A 17,135-nucleotide genomic window follows, 5' to 3' on the forward strand; every position below is an offset into this window, starting at 1 on the left:
AGAAAACATGGAAGGGGAAAATAATTTAGATCCCCCCGCCCCATTTCTTCCTCCCACCTTTTCCCAAATGCCTGGGAGAATAGCCAAATCTTTGCTCAGCACAGGAAAATGAACAGGCCTGGTACCAAGTGGGAGAGAGCATTATATGGTTTCACAAACAGAAAATGCCCTGCCTTGTAGTGCCATCCATCGCATTTTAAGAAGGGCAGCAGGCAGAAGAAGACCTCATTAGAAGATCGTTTGGCTCATAAGGGAGGTGGCGATACTTTCAATACCTTCGTTCCAGACCCTGTAGGACTTTAAAGATGAAAACTAGCACTGAATGGAATCCAGGGGAAAAAACAGACAGGCAAATGGCAAATTGTGGTGTCCACAAGCAACATCTGAATTAAGTTCAAAGATAGCCCAACTGCAATCACTCCTTTTGTTGCCTTTCTTATAAAATATGAGCACACTTGAACATTATTAGAATAGGATCCTTCAACTACTTCTCCATTGGGAAATGAAACACTTTGAAGGCAGTTTCTTAATGCGGTGCCATTTAATGCATTTAGCCTTCTTTCTCCCATTTTCTACTTCATTCACAAAACTATTGAATAAAACGGGTTCCAAAACTTCTATTGATTATTTTTGTCTTCTTATATGTTTGCAATGAACTGCAACCTTCCAATCAGTCAGAGCATTATCAGTCAGAGCATTATGTTCAAATTTACTTCCTTCCCCCCAAAAAACCCTATATATTGTAAAGAAAATGCTACACAAAATTGACCTACGTTCTCTTATACAAGGCTTTAGATGAAGTTTGATTTCATGCTTTACATTATACTCCAAATTTCTTATAGCATTTAAATATAACTGGAATTGAACACAATACAATCCCACATAGTTCTCTGGTTGTGATGTGCCAATTTATATATCCTCATGAGGTGCTAGAACTGGTAATTGGGTTACGGAAGTTTCTTTGGGTTATGTAAAAGTCATAAGTCCTACCTGGATACGTACCATTCCTGATTACAGGGGAAGGATGGCTGCAGCGTCTCCCTACAATATGCCTTCCAACTGAGAATATGATTGAGAATTCCTGATTGGATTAATTCACCCTTTAATGAGCTGCCAATATAGATCACTGTCACCTACCTGCTTCAGCCTTCTGCTGCTTTTCAATCTTCTCCAGTCTCCCTAGCAAAGAGTCAATTTTTGTTTTGATTTGAGTTAATTCCTTCTTGATTGTTTGCAATTCATCTGATTTCACTAAGTGGAAAAAGAACAACAACAACAACGACAAAAAAAGTACCAACCATGAACAAAGGATAATTTTAACAAAAGGAATTCCAACATAAACTCTTCTTTGTATCCTGAATGTTTAGATTCAAGCCTTATATATTCCAATGAATATATATTTTTATTTCTTTTTTTTGGGGGGGGGGAGTGTTGTTCTTGCCATGATTCTATGATTCTTGATTCTATGATTCTATAAAGAATGACAAGAGCATCTGGTGGTAGACATACAGTGCAATTCTAAGCAATGTTACATCCTTCTGTGTCAATAGACCCTAATGGATTTAGAAGGGTCTAACTTTGTTCTAGACTGCCCTGATAGACTGGAATTACAAATTGTTAGATATCACTGTTGTAATAACCAGTCTCCTTGATTTTCTTGTCTGCAAAGGAAAACCAAGGAAGGGAGCAATTGTGTTGGTGCATAAGTTATGCATTTTATTTCCTCTTGTTTATCTTAGGCATGGATATAAAAAACTGCTAGAAGTTAGTAAGTCAAAATTAATTACTTTGTTAATGAAACAACAGTATATGTTGTTTTCTTTCTATTCCTACTTTAGATCCATCAACACAATAATGAGAAGACTGTTCAGCATTCCCCCCCCTCCCCTTGCAACATCATGCATACAAATATTGAGGGAACATCTGTCTCATCCTTTCTTGCAGAAAGCAAAGTTTGTCGTGAAACATTCACACAACACTGTACATCTGCTGCCATAAGCCAGCTGTTTCTTCCAGTTTTAAAGGAACATTCTACTCAAGATAGAAAGATTTCTTTTTCAAGGCACTGGATTTTAGCCAAACACTTTGGTCAGCAATTAGTCAGATTCAAAGCAAGATGTAAATCCCTCAACTTCATTAAAGCAAGCAAGCAAGCCTGGGAGCGTTTTATGCCTAGCTCTACAACTAGCAGACAACTGGCTACTTTCAGAAGCAGGAAGGCTGCCCCAATTTTTGCTGAAACATGCACACAAAACCAGCCTATACTGCTCTGGAGCATAATCTTGCTTGCTCTGCCGGGAGGAAAAAAAAGCACAGTCTAGCTCCATTAGAAGCTGTTATAAACCTCTCCTTCTCTCCCCTGCAAAGCTAACTGCATGGTCCCAGATGCTTTCCTTTATATCCTGTGCTGGCCAAGAGCAGGCTCTTTATAGAGAGGTTCTGACATGTCTCCTGCTGCTGTGACCATTTCCTGCCAGGACTCCCTCACATATCTGTTCTTTTGGGAATAATCAAGGCAGGGCTCACTGGCTTGATGGTTGGGCCACTGCTGAGCAACATGCCTCTCGGGGGTCACTTGGAGGCCTTGCCCAATACCCCAGTTTCATGAACTTTAGGAGGGGAAGTGTTTTTCCGACTTAATAGTAAAATCCCTCCGTTTAAAAAATCACTAACCTAAGGTACATATTTTAATTTGGAAAGATGCTGGAGCAGCGTAATAAAACATCAAGCAAATCATAATGTTTCTGTTGATGTAAACCAGTAAGAAAAAAAAGTTATAGTTTTCAATACCTGCGGCATTCTACTGACTAGCTAATCATCTGTTTTTTCTAAATGCTCTGCAAAATTAATTGTATTCCTGTGCAAATCAGCAAAAATCATGTCTCCCTCCTGTCCCCCCTTTAATGCCTGCCTGCTGAGGATGAGAAAGGAAGCAATTCCAAGGAGAAATCAAGCATGAATGTCTTTCTCTTTCTCACCTAAAAAAAAAAGACAGAAAAAACACCCGCGTCTTCCCCAATTTATTTTCAGATGTTCTGAACGTGAAACGTATCTTTTTTTCCTGTAATTCAAGGGGCTCATGAAAGGTTTTTGGAGTTGTCATAAAAATGCAGCTGCATAAATGCAGTCTTCAAACAAATCCAAGGAGATCGAAGTGGTTTCTGCAGGCACATGATGCTGGTGCAGTCACAGTGCCAGTGGCAGGCTACCCCACTGTGATGCTCTCACTCTAGTGCAATGCTCTGCTCTGGTTTAATGGTGTCCATCTTCAGGTTTGAGGATGAGTTCATACGTGGCAGAGAAGCCGGAAAGGAAATTGAAACGTTTTGGCTATCTTCCATGAGCCCCAAATGACACTCTAGGTAAAATCCTGCTTCCTACAATATCGCGATAGTGAAGTAATTGATTTGGTCTGGGCATTACACAAACAGGGTCTTTTGGATGGGGGAGAAAGGGAAGAGATTCCCTCCCATGTTCTCCGATGGCGACAGCAGCGCCTATGCAATAGCAGCAGCATTGACTCATTTTCTATATCCCAGTGAACCAGCCCAGGGTGGGGCACATCATTTAACCATATAAAACACAATCGAGCACCATTAAAATAATTTCAAAATAGAAACCTTAAGACAATCAAACATGTAGACAGTCAATCAGCACAAATTTTGTAAAAATGTCATTGTTTGATCAGCTGGAGCTAGTCAACCATGTGTGTGTGGGGTGGTGTTTTCAGTAGGGGAGGCCTGGTAGATTTGAGGGCTTAAAGTCATGGGCAGGGACTGAACCATTTCTCCCTGCCACAGACAAGACAAAGGAGTGGCTCTAATTAGGGTCGACCATGCTTTCTCAACACGGGAGCCCGTATTTATGCACCCAGTCTTGTGAGTAAAGTAAATCCATTCCCTACCCCATCCCTGTAAACTGGGCTCCTAGCCTAGCCTGGACCATTCAGATTGCATTTACCGGGCAACAGCCTCTTCATTCGCAAATAATTCGATACATTTTTGCAGGAGACAATCCGAGAAGGGCACTCTGTCTGTTTTGCTGTGGAGAGCTCTGGAGCCCCAAGGGAATGCTGGGTAAACCTTTCAGCTGTGCTTCTCTACTGCTTAGCAGCTTGTTTATAAAGCAGTGGCCCAATCACCCAGCTCTCTTTCAGGGCTTTATAGAATGGCAAATACAGATTACACTATTTAGGACAAACAGCCGTGACTATAACTGAGATCTGCTGTTGGAAATATACCATGGAACTGTGTGTACTCACACACGTCCTACTGCTTGGGGACACTACTGTCATCGTGCCATTGCTATAGCAGGTCTCTTAGCTACTTTATTCTGGACATTACATTATGTTCCTTCATTGCCTTTAAGGCAACTGGAAACTGTTTTGTTTTCCATTGCTTTTCACATTACTCTAATGATTGTCTTTGGAGGGAAGGCAGCATGGTACAGCTTGACCTCATCAGGTCTCGGAAAATGAGCAGGGTTGGTACCTGGGTAGGAGACCTCCAAGGACGACTGCAGAGGAAAACACTTGCAAACCACCTCTGCTTCTCACTTGTCTTTGGAAGCCCCTTGCTGGAGTCATTAGTAACCATCTACAACTTGACAGCCCTTTATGCGTACAATGATTGTCTTTCATTGTCCCCACCCTTTAAAGTACAGCTCATATAACAGCATGGAGCTCGTTTAGTATATCATATCAAATATAACATATATATCCTCACAGGATAAAAAGGAGGTGAAGAGAACAATATGAACTGCTTTGGGTCCGCATTGGGGAGAAATACCATCAAAACATGTTTTCTTTTTACAGTTTGTTCAGATGTCTGGGCATCAGGCTGACAGCTCCAGTTTGGGAAATACCTGTAGATTTTTGTGTGGGTGTGGTTTGGGGAGGGAATGGACTCCAATGGGCTATTATGCCATACAGTCCAATTAGCCATTTTCTCCAGGTGAACTGATTCCAGTCACTTGGAGATCAGTTTAGAATCAGAACCAGACCTTTCATGGCATACAAAACGAGGAAACAGAAAAATATAGCACAAAGCATTAACTGGCTAACTCATTAAATTGTTCCACAATTGCAAAACTTCATGGGCAGCTGTAGAAACTTGGCAACAGAGAGCTGTTGTTTGCTAGTAAGAAAATGATCTTAGCCACATCATCAAATCTGTGTCATTCACAAAGGGGTGGTTTGGAAAGGAGTGGGTGGATGAGCTCCCCCTCGCTGGACAGACACTTTTCATGGATGCTTTAGGCTGATCCTACGCACAGCAGGAGGTTGAACTAGATGGTCTATATGGCCCCTTCCAGCTCTATGATTCTATGATGAACAGGGAGCATGGGACACAATATCTATAATGTATTTGATAACTAGTAACAAAGCCCATTGTGGGAAAAATATATTAGGAGGTAGTGGACAATGAGAAAACACACGAAAGGGGGTCCCACCCCTCTTGACCCACATCATCTTCTCAGCCACCACCATTATTTCCCCTGCTTCCCCTCTCCTCTTTCCCCCTTAACCACAGTGTGACCTCTATAGTCGGTAGCCCAAGGTCATCCACCCCAGCAAGGCAGTTGTGACCTGGCCCAACTGCCACCGCCCTAAGCCCAGATTAGGCATTGCTTGGCTAAGGGGAAGGAAAAGGGCTCCCAGAAAGGGTGTCCGGACGGAACCAGATACTCTTTAGTTGCTGTGCAGAATTCCCTGACAGGCCAGCAGCCACCACCAGCCCACACAGGGAGCTGGCTCATCTCCATTGCCTCAGCCTTCAGCAGAACCCCAGTGCTCTTGCCTGCCTGTCCAGGTGACAGTGGTGGTTACTCTCCTCTGCTTGAAGCCAGGGGAGCAGGCATGAGGCAGTGTGTCCTCTAACATGCTGACATCACACAGAAAAGAAGTCAGCATGTTGGAAGACACCACATTTTGCCCCTGCTCCTGCCAGACCCTGCTGCTTTAAGAGGTGAGTTGTCACCAAAATGGGTTGCTTTTTATATAGCAGAGGAAGCCTGTCTTTAACTTCTTCAGTATAACACAGCTAGTAGCAAGGTCCCAAACTGCTTCTGGAAATTTTGCTCCTTTCCCTTGAGCTAAGCAGCTATCAGCTGACAATTTACTAATCAATCCTCACTCTCTTATCAAACCTATCTGCATGTCTTGAAACCAACACATCTCATGTATTTCTTCATATATTCATTTTAAATGTTCTTAAAAATCATATTAAAGGCACGGGCTAAATAGTCCATATGCTTTACACTGCATCATGTAAAACCTAAACTGAACAATACTTAACTCACATTTTGATCCTGATGAAGAAGTACCGCTTGATGTAGATCGTGACCCTCCTTTCACGGAAAACACACCCTTTCCTCGCCGGGTTGCTGTAACTGTGACACGTGGTCGTTTCAGTGGGATCACTGCGCGAGGTGGTGGAGGCACCCGGCTGTGGTAATCAAACAGTCTTGGGGAAAATGAAAACAGAGGTTTCAGAACAGCTTATTGTGGTTTCATGTTAGAGGGAGCTTGCAGACCACAGTTTCCTAGGAGAAAACTTGCTGAAATCACAGTGACTTCACATAACAGAAATTTAGATCTTTGTATGTTGACAGGAACATTTGTATTTTGGTCACACCCAAGTGCATGGCTTTTGTTTAATTTCAGTCAGGGTTACCATTGGCTGTCTATTTCTGGTATGGAAAATCTGTCTCTGGGGAGGGCAGTATATAAATAAATAATAAATAAATAAATAAATTACTATAATTATATAATGAGATTTTAACAATAGCTCTATTGTTTCATTCACTGATTACTGTTTACATTTTTTTTACATTATAGTAACATTTACAGGAACATTTGCAATGATCTGTCCTGACACTAAGCACTGCAGGGTGGGGGAAAACCCCTCTAATGAAGGACAATTAGCTTACAAAATCGTTAATTTCACTATTCTCAGAAGTGAATGGGAGACAGATATGAATTAATGAAAGGCGACAAAAGCATAAAAAACATGATTGTCCATATTTGTTGAAATAATGCCTCTCCCCATGTCAGAATCTCCAGGTTTTCTGCCATGACTTTATTCTGTGTCATTGATTTGATTCTGTTGCCAGATAAAGTGTTGCTTTGACCTGTCTTGCCCTGTTGTTGCACAGATGCTGTGGTTTGACACCCCAAGGTCATTTCCTGCTCTTATGTTTTATAACTCCCTTTCCTCCCTCCACATTCCTCCCCCTCCCTTCTGTTAGTATCCCATAGTTCCCAGACCTGTCATTCCAAACGACCAAATGGAATGAACCCCTATGTTGCTTGTTCTATGCTTTGTATTTCAGTCCTGACTATGCCTTCATTGTAGATGCTTTCATTTTCTTAAATAAAGAAACTTTCATTTGTATGAGGTTACTTATTTAGAAGTTGAAGTTATCACACCCCACAAATAGTTTGTATACAATATACAACACTGGATAACACATATGTGATTTGCACTCTTCTAAGCTTTTTGCACAGCTTTCCTAGGTAGGCAACAAACAGGTTGTCATTGTTCTAGACAGCTTTCAATCTGCCTGGCCAGGAGGATGCCAGTTCATATTCTAATAAGAAACGGCCAGTAAGACAACAGAACAGTGATCCCTAACCTTCTTGATTCTTTAGACACTGTTGGAATTTTGAGTACATGTAGAGGGACTACACCACAAAATGGTGGTGTTTTTGTTATTTTGCTAGAGTTTCTAACCTCCAGGCAGTAGCTGGAGATCTCCTGGGATTACAGCTGACAGAGATAATTTCACCTGGAGAAAATGGCCGCTATGGAAGGTGGATGCTATGACATTAGACCTCATTGAAGACCTTCTCCTCATCAAATCCTGCCCTCTCCAGATTCTATCCCCCAAATCTCCAGGTATTTCCCAACCTGGAGTTGGCAAATCTAGTGTTTACTGATCACAAAATGTTGGGAAATTGTAAGCAGTGCATCCTATGACAATGGAGGCAGCTATTTCCAAATAGTTGCACCTGTAAACCCAAAAGTTTTCTGGACTGCTCTGAAGCACTTCCTACTCTAATAAGGTGGAGAAAAGCATCTTTGCTTTGGAGGAAAGAAAGTGAGTGCTTGGAAACACACAATGTTGGGGTTCACCCTCTTACTTGATCATATCTCTCTTGAGATCTATGATTTGTTGTGATGCAAATAAACAGGTTACAAGATGATAGATGCAAATGATGCTCACAGAAGACATTCAACAGTTATTCGTACACACAAATAATTTCATAGTTTGCTGTGTAAAATGTGATCCAGATTAAAAAGTATCTAAAATAGGATACGCAGAAGAGAAACACAAGAGCCAGCACCTGTCAGTTATGCCTTGATCGTCCAGAAAGCACAAAATTCAAAGAGGCTTTTCAGCTGACGGCATACTTGCATGAACAAGGTTGGATACACACTTTTCTTGGATGCTTTAGGATGCTTTGGGCTGATCCTGCGTTGAGCAGGGGGTTGGACTAGATGGCCTGTATGGCCCCTTCCAACTCTATGATTCTATGATTCTAACAAATGAAATGCTGTTGATAAATGCCATTTCACACTATACTATATCCCAATTACCTATTTCTATGGATCAGTTTTAATAGTAAGGGTATAAGCAGGAAGTGCGTTGTATGTAAAATCCTATGTATAAGGAAGAGGTGGAGCCACTTGGTACCATTCCACTAGCCTAGGGAGTCTTCCCTTTCTTATTGCTTTGAGATGGCTGTCACTTGTTTATGCAAATATCAGTGGCTCCTATACACTATTCAGTGCCTCCCACCCCAGGTGGCACTTGTTTGGCACAGATATGGAAAATGTTGACTGGGAAGGAAGCACTGGGACTTAAACAGGATTAGACTAGTATCTGAAGCCACAGTGCCTTATGTGGCTCAGCAATAGAGCCATCAGCTGAAGATGAACTGTAAACCAGACAGCTGAAGTCACACAGAAACAATAAAAGTAAATTGAGTCCTATGAGGGATAAATGCAAACTTTTTCTGACCCAATTATATGAAACTATGACAAGTAAAGGCATGTAATTTATGTACCCAGAAACAGGAATAAAAACGACACATACCGATTGTAGAAATCATCTCTGTAGTAATCATAATCAAAGACGTAACTGCTGCAAGAAGAATACACGCAAAAATTAGATGACCCACACAGAATCACCCCCCCCCCCAAAAAAAATAACTATAACATTTCTGTCCTAATTCAGTTTTATTTTTTGGAGCCTGTTTCCTTCTAATTACTGTTATATAATTTTATTCCTAAATGTTGATCAGTCTCCATATCACTACAAATGCAGGCATAAAGGAAACACAGGTTTAGATTAGATTTTTTTTAAAAAAATAAACACATTCTATCCAGGCTACCGTTATTACTATATTCAAGCAGGTTTGTCAAAGGCCAAGCTAAATGTTCAGGTTTTTAAAGCCTTGGGTCCAAGTTCTTTGCAGCCACACAGCAGCTGTGGGAAATGGCTTTTAAAGGTAAAGGAAGGCCAAACAGGCTTGTAGCACCACTGCAGGGGGAGGAAGGGCTCCTACTCCCCCCAGCAGTTTTTCCATGCAGAAACAGCACTTGGGGGAAAGTTATTTCCCCTGTTTTGCTTCTCCACGCAGAAAATTCTGTGCTTGTGGAACAACAAAAAGGAGGAAATAACTCTCCCCAGAGCTGCTTACACAGTTCTTGAAGAGTAAGGGGAGAGAGAGACAGGAGCTCAGTTGAGTTCTTCATTTTTAAAAGCCAATCCTTGCAGCATTTGTGAGGCTGCAGGGAACCTGAGTTGCATTTCTACCCAACTTGTTAAAAACCCAAATAGTTTGACCCCAATTTAACACAGAGCTAGTTTATACTATTGCAGCAACAGCACTTCTCTTAGAACATGAAAATGCTGCTTCTTAAGAGGCAAGATTGAGGTAGCTCAAAAACTACAGTGCAATAAGATAATTAAAAAAAAAACAGCAAAGTTAAAAAATAACCCTAAACGAAACATAAAATTCTTCTTGTAAAACAATCCTTATGCCAGCCAATACACTTTTTAAAAGCTCAACTTCATCAGTTACAAGTCTGGACTAAAAGTCATGGGCCCAAAAGTAGGGTAAGTGCCAGATGGAGGCTTCGCGCTGGGCTGCAGGATGGAGTTTCAGTCGGGGCAGGTTGCTCCACCTCTTCCTGCTCCTGCACGAGCATTTGGCCCAGTGCACCTCATCTGCCCCAGACTTGTGCTCCTGCACAGGAGCCAGAGCAGCAAAATTCCCAGTGTGGAAATAATCAATGGTAGGCACTCCACAAGTCAGGTGCCACCAATGAAAAAGCCTTGTTACCAGCAGCCATTTTGTTACCATGTATGAAGGTTGGGGTTCTTTAAAATGATGTTTAAAGAGAGGTGGCATGATCAAGTTTGACCAATGTGGTCTCTACGCCAGCTTTCCAACTTACAGCTTTAAGCAACGTGGCTTTTGAATAAATACCTGCCTGAGCATGGCTATATTGGAATAAGCAATATCAGGTTAATAATTTCAGTCTAGTATGAAATGTGGTGACCTTGGACAGGAAATAGCCACAGTGAAGCAGCAGGCCTTGACTGCTAGGTTGGCAGCATTAGCTGTCATCAAATACATTGTAATAGCCTGGTGCAAAGTTATGGAGGGAAAGGTAGAATGAGATTAAGATTTTCTTCACAAGCTCTGCCCTCTTTGTCCAAACCTGTGCAGTTGAGGTGGGTGGTGTGACAATGTCAAGCCCCTGTTCAGATGTTACCTGTTTACCTGTTCCCATGGTCTTGACATTTCACAGAATGGTTAGGTTTTTACAGTGGAAGAAAGTTTAATGTTTGGAGGGCATTCCAAGAGAGATAACATTTTCTTTTTAGGACTTATTTGATCTATCCACACTTATTCAGAGCGGCAGAATGAAGTGAAAAGATGGGGCCACATGAACTGACCTATTTTGAAATGGTGACCCATTCTAAATGTGAAATGATAGGAAATAAAATTGAACTAGTAATTCTAAGCTGACACAAGCATAAGGAGGCAGAAATGAGAAGCCAGGAAAGTGATGTATAATTATATGCAATCTTATTTTAATTTAGACACCTGAACTCCAACTGTTGACGTGGGAAAGCTTTTAAAAATGAAAATGAGAAATGAAGTAAAGTAGAGGGTAAGAACAGAAGATGGAGAAAATGCCAAAGTGAAACCATAATCAGTGGGGATCAAACAATATGGCATAATAGCATCCTAAAGCCTGATCCTGTGTCAGAAGATATGGCAAAAACAACAAAATACAACACAATTTAATGAGTTGGTCTTACTATGAGAGTAGCTACGACCAACCAGATTGTGCATAGTGTTGTGCAATTTTGCTGTATAAAAATGATCTCTCTCTCTCTCTCTCTCTCACTATGTTTGTGTATCTATACGACAGGAGTGGGTGGGCCAATGCACCATTCTAAACGTTTTTTAGCCATGATGGAATATCCCATTGGATAGTAGAAAATTATCCCATAAACTAGCAAGAACTAATCTGCATAAAGTAGACCAGGTAAGCTCAATTTGCTTCACACATAATTCTCCTCTATGGACTGAAACTATGGTTCTGTACTGTAAAAAGTACAGCAGAAACAGGCACTACTAATACTTACACAGAATTCCCTGATCTACAAGAATTGCCATGCCCATCCTGAAGCTATATTGCACATCCACTTGTATATGTTGCTTTGCCTTTCGCCTTGAAATGTGCCTGTGAGTTTGCGTGCAAAGGGGGAGGCAGCGGCAGCGAAGGGAGTCCCCCCTCTTTTTTCCCCTTCCAACAGAACTGCCTGGAGCAACGAATAGGCGTCCAGTCGTGCAGGCAAAGACAAGAAAATTCTTCCTCAAAGTTGTAGCACAAAGCATGCCTCTCTAGGCTTCCTCCCCCCGTCCCCAATCAGGAACAAGATTTATTTTTTAAAGAAGCAAGCATCATGATTCCATAAGCGGTAGCAATAAAGACACACTATGCATCCATGATTAGATGCATAGGTGTTTCAACAGAGAACTACTGATTAAAAAAAAAAGAAAATTAGCAGACATCGTGGGGGCCCTTCAAAGCATGGAGAAAGGGGATTGGCTGCCTGGTTTGATTGGCAGAGGAAGAGAGTCGCATATAAATTGTGTTGCTCTCTTCCGCCATATCTAGCAGCACTTGTGGAAGGGGAGAAGTGCGAAATGGCGGCAAAGAAGAGTGAGACAGCAGGAAAGGTGAGGAGGGGTCGGGAGGCATGATTTTTGCATGCTGACTCAAGGATTTCCATACAGGCATGCATCCCAGTGATCTCAACACTAAGCTAACAATGATTGGATCATTTCGAAATAGCTTTCCTGTTTATTACTGAGCATGATTCAGTCGTTTTTTAAGCTATATAAATTATTCCATATGCTCTTCATACAGGTTTTAAAAGATTTTCTCAGGAGACCTTGTTGTCACTTTCCCAATGAATTAATTTTAGCAACTGACAACAATTACCATCTTTATAACTAGAGTTTTCTCATTTGTCTCTTACCCTTTAGATTGTGCATGATTAAGTATACACCTAAAGTACTTTGTGAGGATCAGAGAAATGAAAGCTATTAATTTATTTGCAGACATGCACTCTGTTGCCAAACATTATTATTTTGCTACATAACAAAGAGCAGCAATTAGACTAGGGCCTATTATGCATGGGTGGTTTCCCCGCTTTCACTGTGCATGTTGGTCAGGCTTTCTTTGTCCTTCTGCATTGATTTCCCTCCCTTCAGCACTCAAGTTGCTTTCTAGTTGCTGTTTCCTCAGGTTTTCTAAGAAGGCTTTTGTGCCAATTTCCCCCTTGTTTCACTCCCAAGATGTAAGTAATTCAAAGCTGTACAGATCCCCCACTGCTTTTTGCTACCCTTCTAAAATCACTCCCTGTCCACTGTGAGGTTGTTCTGCCTACTCTACATCTTCTGCAAGCCTCACTCTTTCATTAGTATACAATTTCCATTTTCCCTTTAAAAATGTTTTTTTATAAGTAGCACAAATCTATCAATATGATACTATTGCTAGTCTCAGATCGCTGAATAAAAACAATCAAAACAGTGGAGGGGGAGTTTAAAAGGAGCTATGAAAGCCTTAGTTCCCTGCTGGCATTGACTTGGAAAATGGATCAGGGGGGAGGTAAACGGGAGTGTCCCCAGTACAAAAAAATAAAAATAAATTAAAAAGGATTTCAGTCAGTGCTGCAGGCAAATAAAATAAAGGGGGGGGGGAGAACCATCAGTACAGAATGAAATTGGCATGAAATGTAAAAAAAAGAGACATTGCAGTGGGAAGCCTAAAGCTTTGTAAGATCAATTATACTGTAGAACAGTTAAAACCTAGTTCTGCTAGACAGTAGTATACCACCTTCAAGGCTTATTTCACTGATACAGACTTAAAAACACTTAGACACAGACACATGAAAAATAAGATAAAACTGCTACCTTTTAAATACATCCTTTCTCTTGACCTAACAGTAAACCACTTATTATGCACAAAGGTTGCACTACATTTGAAAGTGTGTGGAGAGTTGACCAACCCAACTGAAATTTACCAGTAATCATCTAAGACAGGGGTAGTCAACCTGTGGTCCTCCAGATGTTCATGGACTACAATTCCCATGAGCCCCTGGCCAGCATTTGACTACCCCTGATCTAAGAGATTCTGACAAGTATCTTTGGGAATGAGCAATGGGAGCTTTGTGTGTGTGTGTGTGTGTGTGTGTCAGTCTGGCAATTCTGCACCTGTAGTATCTCCAGCAACTTCTGCCTGTTATCAGAAAACGCTGGACATTCTATTGTCAGCATTGGAAGGTAAGACCAATGTGGCTGGCATAATGTTGAGTTTTCACTATAAATGCTGTGGCCATGTCAAAATAATTATGAAAAGATATCACTTCCTGTACAATGACACCACTGATGACCCCAGCAGAACATGCAACCTAAAGAAGAAGAGATGTTTTTTTGTACTCTGCTTTTTAGTACTCAAAGGAGCCTCAAAGCCTAACTTTCCTCTTCCTGTGAGGTATTTATTTATTTTTATTTATTTATTTGATTTTTATACCACCCTCCCAGACAAGGAGTTCTGAGTCAATTGCGATTGGCCCAAAGTAATCCAGTTGGCTGCATGTAGAGGAATGGGAAATCAGACCCAGTTTTCCAGATCAGAGACTGTTGCTCTTAACCACTATATCAAGCTGCAGATTAGTCAACTGTCAGCTCCTTATCCACAATCTCTCTGTTAGCTTTCTTAGAACTCAAGTTATAGTATGAGGCAGATTTACTGCTTAACAAAACAAGAACATTATTGAATGTGGGAGTTGTGTTGAAGACTATAAAAGAGGAAGCTCCTAACAAAATGAACTGCATCTCAATTAAAGGAACATTCATCAGGGCTCTTTGGGTTCCTTATTAGCACTCTGCATAATAATTCTACGTACAGCAGACAAAATACCCACATCAACCTACTGCTATTGCTGACATACTTGCAGATTCCACTGGAAGACAGTAGAGGAAATAAATGGGCAGGTTATCCAGTGGCAAAAGGACAAGTCAAATGCCATGAGTTCCTTTCACTGTTTAGGGTCTCTCATACCTATGTAATAATATTTCTTGGCTGAGGGGTAATGAGCTGCCACTCTTGAAAATGTGGGCCACCTTCAAAGTTTATTCTGGGCACTCTTGTCAAGCTGTACACATACAAGATTGAGTATCCAATTTATTGGTAATATGCTAGATGTTGCTGTAGTGCAGTTTGACATGACAGGTATAGAAGAGCTTCGCTGACAGATATAGGAATAAGTGATGAGCACAAGCTCCGAAAACGTTCCTAGTGCATTTCACTGAACAGCACCTTGATAAATTAAAATTACCGTTGGAGCATCAGGCCTGAAAGAATAATCACTTCCAAGCACAAAAAACAAGAACTCTGGAAACATTCTGTACTCCAGGAGAAATAGTAGCCTTGGGAACCATGAATGTTGAGGAAAAGCGCAGGATAGGAAACAATGAATTACTAGCTGAGAACATCTGAGTATAGAAAACCGGGGGGAAATAATTTCTGAAGCAATAAGGGCAGGGCCTCTCCTTTTTGTCAGTTGTTCTGTTTACTGGTCAATCCATTTTAAAATCATTTACCATAAAGGATTTTCATAACTGGTTTCTTTGAAGTGATCCATTGATACACATAATGGTGAGGACAAAGAGGGTAGTTTATCCTGATGTGGCTACAACAAAATCATATGCCTAGAAAGAATAGGCATTAGGAATAGGCTGCCTAAGGAGGTGGTGAGCTCCCTCTCACTGGCAGTCTTCAAGCAAAGGTTGAATACACACTTTTCTTGGATGCTTTAGGATGCTTTGGGCTGATCCTGCGTTGAGCAGGGGGTTGGACTAGATGGCCTGTATGGCCCCTTCCAACTCTAGGATTCTATGATTCTATGAAAGAAGTGCATCCTACTAGCACGGCTATATATCCCCCTCGCCTCTCAACACACAAATTCTATGCCAAATAATGCACATTTTACAATCTGGGTCCTGTCTGTACTCAAAGTTTAATTTTGATTTAATCTTTAAACCTCATCCTGTTTGCATCTGTTCCTTCCCGCTGCACCTATCTTCTTTCTGGGATATTCTTCTCCAAATTGCAGTGTTTAAATCTGCATTTTAATAAGAGAATCCGGATTACCAAGATTTTTTTTTCTCCCCCTCCCTCCATTTGTTTGAGCTGTTAATTGGTCTCTGTTGATTGGTTTCCGGCAGGAGCAGGGCTTTTACCTCCAGGCGTTGGATTTTGCATTTCAGAGCTTCTTGATTCAAAGTTAAGGGGACGCTGAACACTTTCTTTTTAAAATGACTGTAAGGAGGGGAAAAGAAACACTTTACTGATGAGCCACCATTAGACACACCGCATTCAAAGTCTCTATGCCAGGTTTTCTGGTGTTATCTCTCACCCCCCCCCCCACAAGACAGGCAATGTCCCCTCACTTTAAGAAGCAAATTTCTAAGCTTGGAAAGAGAGAACAACCCATTTCTTCTCCTCCCTCCCTGTGAAGCACTTGGCAGCTAGAGGCAGAAATGGTTGATCTTTAACTCTTTCTTATATGAGAGCTTCTTGCATTACTTAAAGAGGACTCGTACATTGGGGGAAACAGCTTAGTGACATGAAAGCTCAGACAGATTTTAGGCAGCACCAGAAATGAAAGGGTCTGCTGCTGCTGGGAGCCAACTAATCAGCAGGGACCTCGATACAATGTCCATGCTAGAGGCATGGGGGGGGGGAGGGAGAGAACCTCTGAAATAGGCAAGACATCTGCACCTGGAAGAGAATGTCATGGACCCACATTTCTTTGTTGACGCAGAGAAAATCCATTCTTGGATATGCCAGGGATTAAGTAGTGTGACTGCAGAGTCAGTCCTTAGCTGTGCAGATTGGGAAAAAAATAGCATCAGAATGGAAATCGGGGTCAGGTTCAGATGGCTTGTAAAAAAACGGAGTCCAATGATCATTAAAAGTCCAGTGCAGATAAGCCCCTGGACAAAATATACTAACCAAGTTAAATAACTCAAAAACTTATTTGACCAAACAGAAGAAATTGATGTGGACAATTAATTTATTCTTCTAAAAGTGTGTGTGTGGGGGGGGGGGAGAGAAAATTTATTCTACTATCATATATTACTGTTTTTCTCTGACATATTAATAGCATTACAGCTCAGAGACAACTTCTAGGATTAGATCAACTGATTCTTATTAAGTGAATAAGTTTGTTCTGGTGTAATAAGACTTGCTCCACTGGAAGGCTGTCCATTTTGTTGGGGAAAAGTTTCCTCAGTCAATGGAAGTGTTCGTAGGATTCAGCTTCTAGGAAAAGGATAGATCTTCTAGAGCAGGCTTTCTCAATAAGGGTTTCAAGAAACTCTGGGTTTCTTGATGGCCCTGGAAGGGTTTCCTGGATGGGTAGGAGTTAATTAATTTAAATATATATATATTTAAAATTTGTTAAACATTTATTGGGTGATATGACAATATATGAGCATGTTAAACACCTCCCCTTCCAAAATGGTCCATGATGGG

General features: G+C 41.2%; 1 protein-coding gene across 12 annotated transcripts in view; it reads right to left on the minus strand.

Moving 5' to 3' along the window:
• RALYL (RALY RNA binding protein like) overlaps window positions 1-17,135 on the minus strand; it is a 298,190-nt gene that overhangs the window by 23,411 nt on the left and 257,644 nt on the right. For 8 of the 12 annotated variants that reach the window (XM_077352018.1, XM_077352015.1, XM_077352014.1 and 5 more), the window contains 3 exons: window positions 9,100-9,147; window positions 6,301-6,464; window positions 1,138-1,251 (listed from right to left, as the gene is read on the minus strand). In XM_077352018.1, coding sequence (XP_077208133.1) covers window positions 1,138-1,251; window positions 6,301-6,464; window positions 9,100-9,147 — 326 coding nt within the window. The remainder of the gene's footprint in view (window positions 1-1,137; window positions 1,252-6,300; window positions 6,465-9,099; window positions 9,148-17,135) is intronic. The other 4 variants (XM_077352019.1, XM_077352017.1, XM_077352025.1 and 1 more) reach the window with 2 other exon arrangements.

This window comes from Paroedura picta, chromosome 9 (genome assembly GCF_049243985.1).
Source record: "Paroedura picta isolate Pp20150507F chromosome 9, Ppicta_v3.0, whole genome shotgun sequence".
Taxonomy (NCBI): Eukaryota; Metazoa; Chordata; class Lepidosauria; order Squamata; family Gekkonidae; genus Paroedura; species Paroedura picta.